The sequence below is a fragment of the Phyllobates terribilis genome, unplaced genomic scaffold (assembly GCF_046119375.1).
Source record: "Phyllobates terribilis strain yellow unplaced genomic scaffold, ASM4611937v1 Scaffold_11__3_contigs__length_659146591, whole genome shotgun sequence".
NCBI classification, from domain to species: Eukaryota; Metazoa; Chordata; class Amphibia; order Anura; family Dendrobatidae; genus Phyllobates; species Phyllobates terribilis.
In genome coordinates this window covers 348,614,178-348,628,907 of record NW_027362771.1, presented here as the reverse complement: position 1 = coordinate 348,628,907, position 14,730 = coordinate 348,614,178, and the positions used below count along the sequence as shown (strand labels likewise).

General features: G+C 47.1%; 2 protein-coding genes across 4 annotated transcripts in view; one reads left to right on the top strand and one right to left on the bottom strand.

Annotated features, from left to right (window-relative positions):
* HYKK (hydroxylysine kinase) overlaps window positions 1-14,730 on the top strand; it is a 46,450-nt gene that overhangs the window by 5,065 nt on the left and 26,655 nt on the right. For both annotated transcript variants that reach the window (XM_073652868.1, XM_073652869.1), the window contains exon 2: window positions 9,956-10,301. In XM_073652868.1, coding sequence (XP_073508969.1) covers window positions 9,959-10,301 — 343 coding nt within the window. In that variant the 5' untranslated portion in view covers window positions 9,956-9,958. The remainder of the gene's footprint in view (window positions 1-9,955; window positions 10,302-14,730) is intronic.
* LOC141166305 (long-chain fatty acid transport protein 2-like) overlaps window positions 1-14,730 on the bottom strand; it is a 228,447-nt gene that overhangs the window by 205,996 nt on the left and 7,721 nt on the right. The window lies entirely within an intron of this gene.

Below are 14,730 nucleotides of genomic sequence, written 5' to 3'. Positions count from 1 at the left end.
CATCAGTATGCATTTATTTGACTGCATGCAGGGCCGGCTCCAGGTTTTTGTGGACCCCTTTAACACATACCACGATTCATGATGCACAGATGCGGCAGAGAAATATAGGTATAGTACAATGTCAAAGATTTCACTTCTTACATTACATGAGTGATATCTATTGTAAATTCTACAATAGCTCAGAAACCGTTGAATTCTCGAAGTGCTCCGTGCGTGACCTGGGGGGATTCAAAAGTCTGCAGTCACACAGAGTGACACTCAGAGTGACTGCAGACTTATCATTTTAGAACAGATAGTATAGTCCTCCATACAGTATGATGGGCACCACATAGTGCTCCATACAGTATTATGGGCACCACATAGTGCTCCATACAGTATAATGGGCCCCATATAATGCTCCATACAGTATAATGAGCCCCATATAATGCTTCATACATACAAAAAAATCAAATACTCATCTCTCCCCGCTCCCCCGCTGCTCCAGTGTCCTCAGCGTCTTCTGACCCTCTGCATTGCTTGGCACAGAGGGCATGCTGTAGTGACGTCATTGCACCCTCAACACTGAGACGTCACAGAGCTTTGACGCAGAGGGGGGATGATGGGAGAGGGAGCACCACCTGACGACTCCCTCTCCCATCATTGTTTTCAACTGTATCAGCATTGCCATAGCGTGCCACTGTCCACGATGCTGAGTGGGCCCCCTGTTTGTCCAGGGCCCCAGCACTTGCTCAGATGCGCTGGGTGGTGACGCCGGCCCACACTGCATGTACCAACACCCCACCGCCCATTCCAAACTCTCTGACAGTGAGTACTGAACATAACACAGGGTCCTCTCTCCTCCTATACCAGTCAGTATCTTGTATTGTTCAAGATTATTGTACTTGTTTTTGTTATGTACACCCCTTTTTCACACATAAAGCGTCATGGAATAAGCGGCGCTATAATAATAAATAATAATTAATACATACAAGTACTAGGGCACTCTTAATTTCATGGGCTGGATCCAGACAGTAAGAGAAAAGTGAGATGTGGTGGGAGGCTGACTTTCTTGTCATTCTCCTTTTCTCTCATTCACATTCCTCATCACAGTCCCTTTCCCCTGATGTGTGTGCTGCTCTGATCATGCTCTTAAGATAGGCAAGGAGGTGATTGATCCCAGGGTTGGAGGGCTGGCTGCAGGTTACTTGTGCCTTTGAACCTGTGACCCCGCAGCCAGGTGCAATAAATAAAGACAGCAAGAATGGTTTATAATCCGTCAGATTTTTCCAGGCTCAATCACCCTTCATAATGAGAGCATTCTGATCTATGGTTACAATGCCAAACATTGACAGTGTTCAAAACAAACTTATGAATACAATGCGAACCACAAACCCACAGACACTTAAAGTACACATTGAGTCCCCAAATCATTAAGACATGCATTCAAAGTTTCACATCAATAATCTGTCAGCAGCAGGAAACAAAACTGCAATTCCTCACTGCATAGTTATTACAAGCTCTGTTGTATAGGAGGCAGGAGAGTTGAGCTCTGCTAGCAATCAGCTATCACTTATGTAAAATCACACCCAGCTATACTGATATAAATAGCAGAAGATAAAAGAGGTCAGACAGGGAACTTTACAGGAGCAGAGAGAGCATAGAAATATATAAGGAGAATGATACTCTTAAATTATCTTCATGAAAACTCAGAGGTGGGGCTAGCTAGTCAGGAGCACACAGGAGAGGAAGGGGTCTGAAGCACTGAGGAGAAGCAAGTCCTGATGGTAAATGTAATTTTATTTGTGTAAGAATAGGACCACCCATTTTAAGGTGAATGCACAGAGGGGCAGATAGAGATGAAAAAAGACACAATGGTACAAGAAAGAAAATTTATGTTGGGCTATGTTTGTATACTAACAATACGTACTGTATGCATTTACTATGGTTTGTGAAAATTAATGTGAATGCGGAAATAAGAGTGCTTTCACATTGCGTTTAAGCACACACTCAGTGGCCCCGTCGGGGCATACGTCAAAACCCCCGCAAAACAGTATTCGGACGTATGCGCTGAAGGGGACATGGACTATAATGGTGTCGGCAGAGAAGTAGACTGTGTCTGGGTGTCCGCCTCCAGTAGGCGTACACGTCTGAAAATGATGCACAAGAGAGTGCCCGTTCACCCTTCCGGCACCATTATAGTTTATGCCACGACGGGGCCACCGAGCGTGTACGTAATGTGAAATCATCCTAACCCTTTAAAAGGTGCATGATATGTACACAGTATAACATGATCATTCTACATTGGATTCAGCATCATTATAAGGTTCTGTTTTATGTCTTTTATTGATTTTTTTTAAAGAAATTCTAAATGGCATTTTGCCTTCCTAAAAGAAATAGATATAAATAATAAAAGTCTGGCAGCCAACTTAACATTTTTCTTAGCAAGAAAAAAGACAAGTATTGTTCTGCAGCATTAAAATAAATTTATCTCCTGAGCATCAAATACTTGTTTAAGCATCAAGTAACCCAAAAAAAAATCAGAGGATGAGCAAGATCAATATTTACAATAAGAAAGCTTCAGTAATGGTTTGGCTCATTAAAAAAAGTTACATATTACTATAATAAAGGACCCTCTGAAAAGGAAAAGTTCAGTCAGGATAATACACTATGGTAGTACAACCAGAGAGTTGTGGTAAGTGACTTATACTCTGAATTGTCTCCGGTTACAAGTGATGTACCCCAAGGTTCAGTCCTAGGTCCACTATTATTCAAATTGTTTATTAATTTTATAGAAGATGGAATTAATAATATTGTTTCTATTTTTGCAAATGACACCAAACTATGTAGTATATTGTTGTCTATGGAAGACGTTCAAAAGTTACAAGCTGATTTGGACAAACTAAGTGTTTGGGCATCTGCTTGGCAGATGAGGTTTAATGTGGAGAAATGTAAAGTTATACACATGGGCACTGCGAGGAGCTGACCTTGTTCTAAAGACCATTGGACCAATGGACGTAGAGTGGAATCCGCGGTTCTAAGAGATGCAGACTTTTTCCAGCACGGAATACCAGCGGTTACCTCAATCTTATTGTTGTGTTCTATTACATATCTGCTTGCTGTATTTTATTAGAGATTTGCTTGCTCGTCAGTTCAGCCTCAGGAATCAATGGATCCGTTCAGTGACAATAAGCAAGACAGTAAGGAAGACGTGCAGGCTGGATCTTATGAATACGTAAGGCCAGACCTAAGATTGGTAATCAAGAAAAGCAATCATTCCATTGTTCTCCCAGTCACTAGTCCCATTATCTGGATGGGAGTATAGGACTCTGCGGAGCCGTCACTACAGGGGGGTCTCACATGCAGTCCCAGGTGATGGTTCGGCCTGAGAGAATACCTCCACTAATGCACAGTTAGCTTTGGGGAAGAGGGTATGAACACTTCTGCCCATTCAGGGGACTGATTCCAGGGAGGGAGAACAATAAGCCACGTGCTTAGTGAGGAGCAAGGATCTATTGCTGAGGTCCTGATGCCCCTGTATGGAAGGCCTATGGAGTCTGGCGATCGGTTGCTGGCTGGGCTGGATACACATGCTACGGTTGAGGCATCGGTAGTCTGGATTTGAGGAACTTTCTTAAGGACTGTTGCTGTGAGATACATGTGCTTTGGTTGTGTTAGCTGTCGTCTGGAGAAGCGTGGATTGTGACTACGGACTATTCTCTCTGAAGATACAAAATCTGTGGGCCAACCAAAAGTTGTGAGACAGGGACTATCAGCCCCAGGGAGGGGATCTTGTGGACTGGGGGCAATGTATTTTGGCCATCTACCACGGACGGAAGGAATAAAAAATTGTTGCATAGTTAACCTGCCTAGGTGATGATTACAACCCACAATCTCAGATCTTCACAGGCACTAATAATTTGAGGGCATCATATGTTTTAGGCATATTAAATTCAGGAGAATCACTTGTAGCGAAGGCTGTGGCTATACTTGTAGATCACAGACTAACAGCATACAATGTCAATCAGCTGCTTCTGAAGCCAGCAGGATACTGTTGTGAATTAAGAGAGGTATAAACTTGAGGGACAAGGAGGTAATACTACTTCTTTACAAAGGGTTAGTGCGACCTCATCTGGAATACACAGTTCAGTTCTGGGCACCAGTTCATAGAAAGGATGCCATGGAGCTTGAAAAAGGTAAAAGGAATAGCCCCACAAAACTGATTAGAGGCATGGACAATCTTAGTTATAAAGAGAGACTAAAAAAAATAATTTATTTAGTCTTGAGTAGTGAGAAGGGGCAGCACAACAAAGATACTTATGAACTCTTGCAGGGTCTGCACATTTACAGTATTTGAATGTGAGACTGGTTAATTTTATTTATTTATTTAACAGCCCTTGGCTGGATCTCACTTGATGGATAAACGATCTGTAGGAAGATTGATCTTATGTAAGACTAGATAGGTTCACCAGGGTCTTTTCCACCATTATCTTGATTGTATCAAGCCATCATATTGCTGAACTTCCTCTTCGCCTTGTTCCTTCTATTCTTCCGATCATGGTGTTCTTCTCCAGTGATTGCTCTCTTCGTATGTTGTGTCCAAAGTAAGTAAGTTGTAACTTGGTGATCCTTGCTTCAAGTGACATGACTGGCATGATATGCTCCAAAATTGATTTGTTTGTTCTCTTTGCCATCCATGGTATTGATTAAATTCTTCTCCAGCACCACATTTTGATGGCGTTGATTCTCTTTCTGTCTTGTTTCTTTATCGTCCAGGTTTCACATCCATATGTTACTGGTCAAAGTAGTTGTCCGATCAAAAGTGATAAGTCTGCAATCACTCTGTGGCACTGTGCGCTGCAGGGATTTCCCGGTTTCATACCCGGGACTGGAGGGTATGTATAAGTTATACATACAGTACAGACCAAAAGTTTGGACACACCTTCTCATTTAAAGATTTTTCTGTATTTTCATGACTTTGAAAATTGTACATTCACACTGAAGGCATCAAAACTATGAATTAACACATGTGGAATTATATACTTAACAAAAAAGTGTGAAACAACTGAAAATATGTCTTATATTCTAGGTTCTTCAAAGTAGCCACCTTTTGCTTTGATGACTGCTTTGCACACTCTTGGCATTCTCTTGATGAGCTTCAAGAGGTAGTCACCGGAAATGGTCTTCCAATAATCTTGAAGGAGTTCCCAGAGATGCTTAGCACTTGTTGGCCCTTTTGCCTTCACTCTGCGGTCCAGCTAACCTCAAACCATCTCGATTAGGTTCAGGTCTGGTGACTGTGGAGGCCAGGTCATCTGGCGTAGCATCCCATCACTCTCCTCCTTGGTCAAATAGCCATTACACAGCCTGGAGGTGTGTTTGGGGTCATTGTCCTGTTGAAAAATAAATGATGGTCCAACTAAACGCAAACCGGATGGAATAGCATGCCGCTGCAAGATGCTGTGGTAGCCATGCTGCTTCAGTATGCCTTCAATTTTGAATAAATCCCCAACAGTGTCACCGGCAAAGCACCCCCACACCTTCACACCTCCTCATCCATGCTTCACGGTGGGAACCAGGCATGTAGAGTCCATCCGTTCACCTTTTCTGCGTCGCACAAAGACACGGTGGTTGGAACCAAAGATCTCAAATTTGGACTCATCAGACCAAAGCACAGATTTCCACTGGTCTAATGTCCATTCCTTGTGTTCTTTAGCCCAAACAAGTCTCTTCTGCTTGTTGCCTGTCCTTAGCAGTGGTTTCCTAGCAGCTATTTTACCATGAAGGCCTGCTGCACAAAGTCTTCTCTTAACAGTTGTTGTAGAGATGTGTCTGCTGCTAGAACTCTGTGTGGCATTGACCTGGTCTCTAATCTGAGCTGCTGTTAACCTGCGATTTTTGAGACTGGTGACTTGGATAAACTTATCCTCAGAAGCAGAGGTGACTCTTGGTCTTCCTTTCCTGGGGCGGTCCTCATGTGAGACAGTTTCTTTGTAGCGCTTGATGGTTTTTGCAACTGCACTTGGGGACACTTTCAAAGTTTTCCCAATTTTTCACTTTGACTGACCCTCATTTCTTAAAGTAATGATGGCCACTCGTTTTTCTTTACTGAGCTGCTTTTTTCTTGCCATAATACAAATTCTAACAGTCTATTCAGTAGGACTATCAGCTGTGTATCCACCTGACTTCTGCACAACACAACTGATGGCCCCAACCCCATTTATAAGGCAAGAAATCCCACTTATTAAACCTGACAGGGCACACCTGTGAAGAGAAAACCATTTACGGTGACTACCTCTTGAAGCTCATCAAGAGAATGCCACAATTGTGCAAAGCAGTCATCAAAGCAAAAGGTGGCTACTTTGAAGAACCTAGAATATAAGACATATTTTCAGTTGTTTCACACTTTTTTGTTACAGTAAGTATATAATTCCACATGTGTTAATTCATAGTTTTGATGCCTTCAGTGTGAATGTACAATTTTCAAAGTCATGAAAATACAGAAAAATCTTTAAATGAGAAGGTGTGTCCAAACTTTTGGTCTGTACTGTACCTCAGGCCAGTCGGTGCCACCTCGCTCCGCACACTTGTATTGAGAGAGGCCACGCCTGCCTAGTGATGCAGACGGCCAGTGGGCACGTCTGACTAGAAGGCGCGGCCTCACTCAATACAAGTGTATGGAGAACGAGACAACGCCCACTGGCCGTGGATATGTATAACGCATACATACCCTCATGTCCCGAATCTGAAACCGACGATTCTCTGCCCCAATACGCTACTCCAAGGTTGTTGGAGGCCGCCATGGTGTCACGCATGGTGTGGGAAAGACTAGTGCAACACAGAGGGAAGAGGGAGAAGGAGTGGAGACCTCCTAGTCTGGACTAGTGTCACCCTGTCTCAACTACCATCCCTATATTGGCTATTTACCAATCGCTGCACGCGTGCCTCGCCCTGGCGTTCCCAGGCGTATATGGCTAAGGCTAGGGAAGGAATGAGATGAACAATAGTCGATCTCCACTAAACTCTATAGACAACAAGGGTAGACAAACAGGAGGGAATTGCTTAGCTTTAGAAAACTCCAAACAAATGCGCACACGGCCTCAAGCTCCAGAGAGGAACGAAGTTCTGCTCTTGTTAAAGCCTCACAAGTAGTAGGGAATATCGCTGGCACCGCCCTCTCAGACACACCAGGTATTTATACACCCAGGCCAGGGAGCTAATTAGCCAGAGGGGGGGTAGCCACTGGATCCTAGAGACAGCCAGCTTTTAAGAAGATGTCTGCAATGCCAAACGTAGAGATCTCCTGCAACCAACTGCAGGAGACTGTCTGTCACCTCTGACACACCTGTGACACATGGTCCTTGCTATCAGGGTGGACAGACACCTCAGGAAGAGATCAACTCCAATTCTGCCTCCTGTTGTGGAGGAGGTCATGCAGGTGATGTCGGAGGAACCCATGCATTTGGGGGGTGCATCCATTCACACTAGGTTGCTGTCACGGGTATATCAGGTTTGACAGACTGCCATTCTGGATCCAGCTGTAGAAGGTCTCTGCCCTTGGCTTTGCAGACTCCTTCTTGATTCTTTTATCTCTGTTGTTTAGTGGTATCCTTCTCTTGCTAGGACCTAGCAGTGATATCCACCTTCTGCTGCTAATTGACACACCCTTGCTTGATATATAAAAACCCTCAGCGTCTCCAGAGAGCCGCCGGTGATAGTACTATTTTCCCCTGCACAGGCATGGAGTACTAGCAGTCGGCTAGTTTCTTCTTGAAGTTTCTTGGTGTATTACTATCGTCTTCTCTGGTGTCTTCTCAAGCTAAGTGTTTCCCCTTGTCTGTTTTCCTTGTTTGTCTTTAGTTGCAGTGGGGGCTAACTAGTGCTCACCCCTTCCCGTCCCTACATAGGGCCTAGCTCTAGAGACAGTTAGGGATTAGGTATCCTGCTCGGCGACAGGTGCGGAACCTATGTAGGGACGGTAGGGGAGTCAGGGTGCTGTAACATCTGCCTAGGGGTCTCCACTCTCCCTTTCCCTAGTTGTTGGGCTTCCCCCCTTTTCCCATCGTTATACACTTGGTTCTCCCCTCATCTAGTGTGACAGTTGCCTGCGGTTCTCTGTGGGAAGGGGGCTTGTTTTTACTGTGGTTTTATGGATCATTACATCAATGTCTGTCCATCTCGTGTCAAACTTGCTATTCCATCACATAAGTCACATCCCCCTGGTTGTGTGGAGGGAGACGACCAGGGTGTGTACATTTCTTCCATTAATGCATCTTCGTATTCCATTTCTGATGACATAGTGGTGAGTGGGAAGGTTAAGACTGTTCCGGTTTTGGTGGATAGTGGTGCTGGAGTCAGTTTGGTGGATGATCGCTTTGCTCAGACCCATGGTCTTGTTTGTAGGGCACTAGCAAGATCCATTCCTATTTTTGCCATTGATTCCAATCCCTTTGGTCAGAGGAATTTGACCCAAGTTGTACATAATGTGAACTTGCTCATAGGGACTCTACATAGTGAGTTCCTGTCGTGCTACATCTTGGAAGGTCTGCCTGCACCCATTGTCATGGCCCTTCCCTGGCTGAAGAAACACAATCCAGTCATAAATTGGCAGTCCAGAGAAGTAGTCAGTTAGGGCAAATTGTGTGAAAACAGTTGTTTGGGTGCTACTATCTCTGCCGTCTTGGTGAAACCTACCCCTCCTTCTCCGGTGGAGGTAGCTAAGGTGCTACCAGAGAATAGGGGTGAGACTCTACCCATACCCCAGGTTTACTCTAGACCTCAGTGTCCTCCCGGGAGGATTGGTCAGGGGTGAATGTTACCACTGAGACTCCTAAGGGTAGGAGTTTTGTGACTAGGTGGGACACCTCCGATGTCGGTCCTGCAAGGCAAATACCATCTGGTTCCAAATGTATGAGTGGTAATAAATGTTCAGGTCTGGACCTGTGTGTGAATGAGTACGTGTAGGTGTCCACTAAAGCCATCAGGTGGAAGTATGCTTCAGGGACTCTGGGTTCTAGGGTGATAGGTCCATATAGGGTTACGGCCGTCCTCAGCCCTACGACCTTCCAGTTGGAGTTACCACCGGTGATGCTCCATAACTTATTCCACAGGTCGTCACTTAGGAGATTTGTCACGCCTCCGTAGCCTACGTCATTACCATCACCGTCGGTCTGCGTTGGCCGTAACCTTGAGGACCAAGGGTCTACGGAAGTGAATACTGGTGTTTCGTGATGTTCCTGCCAAAAGTTATTTCTGGTCTTGAGGGTCTTGAGGCCCCTCGTAGAAAGGGGGTACTGTCATGAATAATTTGGGGATTCATGGCAGCTCTGGGTATGTTGTAATTTAAAAGTAGGTTTTTCCCTTTGGTCCAGCAAAGGTTAATGTTAGTCTCTTGCTGGCAGCTTTTTGTTAGTGGTCAGCTGATGTTGGTTGGTGCCACTCCCACCTCCCTTTAAATAGACACATGATCTATCAGCTGACTGCCGGTTATAGTTCATTCTATGCTGACCTTTTTGAAGGAGACCGTGGAGAAGCTGTGGTGTTCGTTGCTGTTGCAGCAGTGACATTTTCTGTTGGAAAGCTAAGTGTATTTTATGTTGTTATCTTCCCATTGTTTGTCCTACCTTCCTCGTGTTGTCCTATTGTAGTGGTGAGACTAGTGTCTCGCCTGCCTGTGCACTAGCCAGGTTAAGTCCAGGGCCAGTGAGGGCTTAGGCACATGATCGCGCTTGGGGGGGGAGGACCCGTTTAGGGACGATAGGGGAGCTTAGGGACAGACACAAGTTCGTGTCAGGAGGTTTCCCTTCCCTCGTTCCCTACCGCTAGGGCCTTCCTCCCCCCTATATCATCCCGTTGTATCTGTGTGTTGTGCTGTCCACCAGACATCCCTTTGTCCGCCCTTGACATTAGCATAAAATTAGCTAAATTGTACACAATCTGTTAAACTATAATAATGACAGTTTATATTTTATTACTCTAGGAGATGACTTCTGAAAACGAGACTGGAAATTCACAAATCGCCAGCAAACCAGCTGTCAATGAAGAGCAGGCCATTAATTTGGTAGAGTCACTTTTTGGCCTAAAAGTATCCAAAGTAAAGCCTCTGCCAAGTTACGATGATCAGAACTTCTACATTCAGACCTGGGATGATAGGAGTACTACACAAAGAGAGTATGTTCTGAAGATCTTGAATGGTGAAGACAGCACGAATTCAGAGCTAGTTGAAGTGCAGACGTGTGCCATGAAATTTTTGCATGATGAAGGTCTTCCTACACCAAATGCTCTGTTCACAAAATCTGGTGCCATCATGTCTCTAGAGGCTATTGGTGAGAAATTTCTTCATTCAGTAGTAGTGATTGTACCCAAGTGACCATAACTAAATGCAAATCACGGTAAAAAGATCATAATCAAAATGGTAGAATTGGGACCCATGTCCTAGAACTATAAATTACATATTAATGCATCTTAACATGTATAACAAACTACAAGACAATAAGGCTTATCAGCAGGGAGCGCAAACAACTGCTGATCTGGAGAATTTATGAGGACATCTCTTCATCTACCTATCAGAAGTCAATGTGTTCACAGACCACATTAGTCTACAGCAGGGATGCACAAGCTGTGTGGTATCCAGCAGTCCAGTAGATCGTTGATAAATTGTTGATATCAGACAACCTCTTTAAGGCCAAGTTCACACATTCAGTATTTGGTCAGTATTTTACATCAGTATTTGTAAGCCAAAATCAGGAGTGGGTGATAAATACAGAAGTGGTGACGTGTTTCTATTATACTTTACCGCTGATTGTTCCACTCCTGGTTTTGGCTTACACATACTGAGGTAAAATACTGACCAAATACTGATAGTGGGGCCATAGCCTAAGCCTTAGGCCACGGCCCCACTGCCAGTATTCGGTCAGTGGGAGGGTGGGAGAGTGGGAGCCAAAACCAGATGAAGAACAATCAGAGAAAAGGTATAATAGTGTAACACGGGTACTTTAGATGCAGTGACACAGAAACACAGAGCAGCCAATACGGGGTTAATAGACAGGGGAGGTTTATGATAACAGGGTCAACCTCCAGGCAGGGAGTAACAGGGGAAAATATGGGGGAAAAACAAGGGAAGTAGCAGTTTCACAGTTTAACTAGATGTAGCAGAGTCGAACTGGTTGTAATCGACAGTTTTTTCACTTAACTGACTCTTGCTCCTTACAAGGCAGTTGTCAGCTGATGCCGGTGTTGATTTCTTCAGGGGTCCCGGCGCAAACAATGCTCCGTCTTCTGGCGGCAGCGGGCGGTTTTACCCTCTGAGCCCCTAGTCCATAACATGGCACCTCACATGCTCGGCTCCACGGACCCTGCATCTCTTCTCCCTCTAGTCGGCTTGACTCCTCCGGTCCACTGCACTCGGATCTTGCTCCAAGTACTGTAGCCAGGACCCTGGACCCTCTCACACTGCTCTGCTGAGCAGGACCCAGCTCCACTTTTCCGCGCAAACGTCCTCGTCTCTTCCTCTCTCTAGCCACGCTACCACTTCCCCGGTCACCTGACCTCCCAGCTCTCAATCTGGACATGCCCCCAGCTTCCCAGTCACCTGACTCCTGTGCTAGCAGTCTGTCTTCCCCCTGCAACCAGAGGCATGGCCCCGGCAGTTCCGGATCCCTTGCTCTGAAAGTACTTATACCCCGGTCTTCCCCCTTACACTCCCGCTCTCCTTTAACTCGCCATTCCACGGACGAGAGTTCCTTCATCAAACGTTCACATTCTTGGACTTCCTGGACGATACGGTACCATATGAATTGATCTTGTTCGTAACGGTGAGGAGGCACTCCTGCTGTTGTCCGTTCTGACCGGCGTAACTCAGTTTGACCGATGGGGGGTGCAGGGTCACTCGGATTTCCAATCTCCGCCTGCGCGGTGGCTTCAACCGATGTTGTTCCCTCGCCGCCTGCACTGGGGACTGCAGGTAATCGAGTGCTGGGGCTCGGAGGTAGAATCAACAACTCTTCTTCATCCACATCGTGGCTTGAGGCAACTGTGACAGGACCCTCTCTAGAAGCAGGTGATTCTTCTCCATCCTCGTCATCTTTAGACAGACAGGGTTGCAGCATACTGCGATGAACCACTCTGGTAGGGGCTCCTTCAGCCCCCTCGGGTTGAACTTCATACACAGGTCCTTCAGCACCAATCCTGCGCTTCACTCGGTGCGGGGTCCGTTCCCACCGCTTACTCAATTTGCCCCGGGGCCGCCTGTCCCGAACCAACACCCGCTCCCCGGGCCTCAGAGCTGTCCCTCGAAGAGGCAATGTCTCATGATGTTTGAGCTCCTGAAATTTTTGTTGTACCAACCGTCGGAGGGTCTGCAGTCGATGCCGATGTTCCTGGACCCAGGAAGACACCCCCGTCCGTGGGTAGTCCTCCTCGGGGTCCAGCTCTAACATGGTAATCTCTCGCCCCTTTCGCCCAAACAGCAAGGTATAAGGAGTGAACCCCTTCGTACTATTCACTCGGTTGTTGTAGAAACACACCAGCTCGGCCACAAACTCAGGCCACCGTACCTTTCGATCTTCCTCCAACGTGTGGAGCATTTGGATCAGTGTCCGATTAAAGCGTTCACAGGCCCCATTTCCTTGAGGGTGGTAAGAAGTAGTCCGTGACTTCTCAATCTTGTACAACCGGTGCAGCTCTTCCATCACCCGGCCATGGAAGCAGGCGCCTTGATTGGAATGAATCCTCTTTGGGCAGCCGTACACCCGAATGAAGTCTCGGCAGATGGCCTGCGCAGCTGACTCGGCGGTCTGGTTTCTGGTCAGGGTCACTACTGCAAACATTGTGAAGTGGTCTGTCATTACCAGGCAATGTTCATACCCGAGATGCACCGGTTCAACAGTCAAATAGTCGATCATCAGCAACTCCAAGGGGTCAGAAGTCACAATAGTTTGTATGGAGACTCGCTGCTCCAGGGGCTTAACCAGCTCACAGTTCCGACATCTTCGACAAGTGTCTTCTATTGTTGCTCGCAGTCGGGGATGATACACCAGGCTCTGCAACCACTGAAACGTCTTCTCTGTTCCGAAGTGAGCCCCTCGTTCATGAGCATTCTTAGCCACTACTCCGACCAACTTCTCTGGGATCACCACTTGCCAGGTGGTCCCGAACTCTCGCAGTAGCTGCACCCGTCGGTACAGCAGCCCGTCTCGCAAACACAGTCTCTCCCATTGTCCCAGCATCTTCAGTGCTCCCGGGGACAGGGTACTCCTCTCTTCTCGAAAGGGGATTTGCCGCAAGGCCGCCCATTGACGTAATTGAGAAACTTCTCTGTCAGTCTGTTGAAGTCGGATCCAGTCATCTCTTGGCCGCCCTAGCACTTGTTCTTCCGACGTCTCTCCGATCTGTCCCTGCGCCGCGACCAGCGGTCCCATGAAACTTCGGAAGCTAGGGGGTCTCATCCGCCTCCAAATCTTCATCGCTGTCATGATCAGGCCGTTCATATGTCACTCTGGAGAGGGTGTCGGCATGAGTATTCTCTGCCTTAGGCCGGTAGGCGATCTTATACCGGTACCTGGTCATGCGGGCCACCCACCGCTGCTCCAGGGCCCCCACCTTCGCATTCTCCAGGTGGGCCAGCGGGTTGTTATCTGTTTTCACCAGTACTTCGGACCCGGACAAATCCTCTGCAAACTTCTCGGTCATTGCCCAAACCAGAGCCAGGAACTCTAATTTGAAAGAGCTATAATTATCCGGGTTCCTCTCAGAGTCGTGAAGGGAGCGGCTGGTGTATGCAATCATGCGCTCTTTCCCCTCCTGTACTTGGGATAACACGGCTCCCAGACCATGTAGGCTCCCATCAGTGTGGAGTATGAAGGGTTGGGAGAAATCCGCATAGGCAAGTATTGGGGCCTCGGTCAGGGCCATTTTTAGGGCACGGAAGGCCTCTTCCTGGCTGCTTCCCCACCGCATCGCCTGATTCTTGGAGCCCGCCGGCACTCCCTTAAGTAGCTCCAGCAATGGGTTGGCTATGCGGGTGAAGTTCTTCACGAATCTTCGGTAGTACCCAGCAAGTCCCAGGAAGGCCCGAACGTCTTTCACTGTCTTCGGGGTAGGCCACTCCTGTACGGCGGCCACCTTTTCCTAGATGGGCCTGACTCCTTCACCGGACACAGTATGACCGAGATATTCGATCTGTTTGCGGAACAGTTGGCACTTCTGGGGCTTCACCTTTAGGCCATGACTCTGTAGGCGACTCAGTACTTGCTCCAGTCGCTGGAGGTGCTCCTCGAAGGTGGCGGCATAGACAATTATGTCGTCACAGTAAATCAGTGTCGCCTCGAAGTTTAAATCGCCCAGGCACCTCTCCATCAGACACTGGAACATCCCAGGGGCGTTAGTCAGGCCGAAGGGCATCCGATTGAACTCGAACAGTCCCATGGGTAATATGAACGCCGTCTTCGCACAGTCATGTTCGGCCATGGGCGCCTGACAGAACCCACTGGCCAGATCCAAGGAGGAGAAGTATCTTGCCTTCCCTAAGGCCGACCGGGACTCTTCAATTCGGGGTAGTGGGTAAGAGTCCCGTACTGTACAGGCATTCAGTCGTCTATAGTCCACACAGAACCGCAGGGTCCCATCTTTCTTCCGGACCAGGACAATCGGGGATGCCCACGGACTCTGACTCTCCCATATCACACCATTCTGTAACATATGGGCTAACATCTCCTTAACCTCTTTATACACCTGGGGAGGTATCTGCCGGTACCT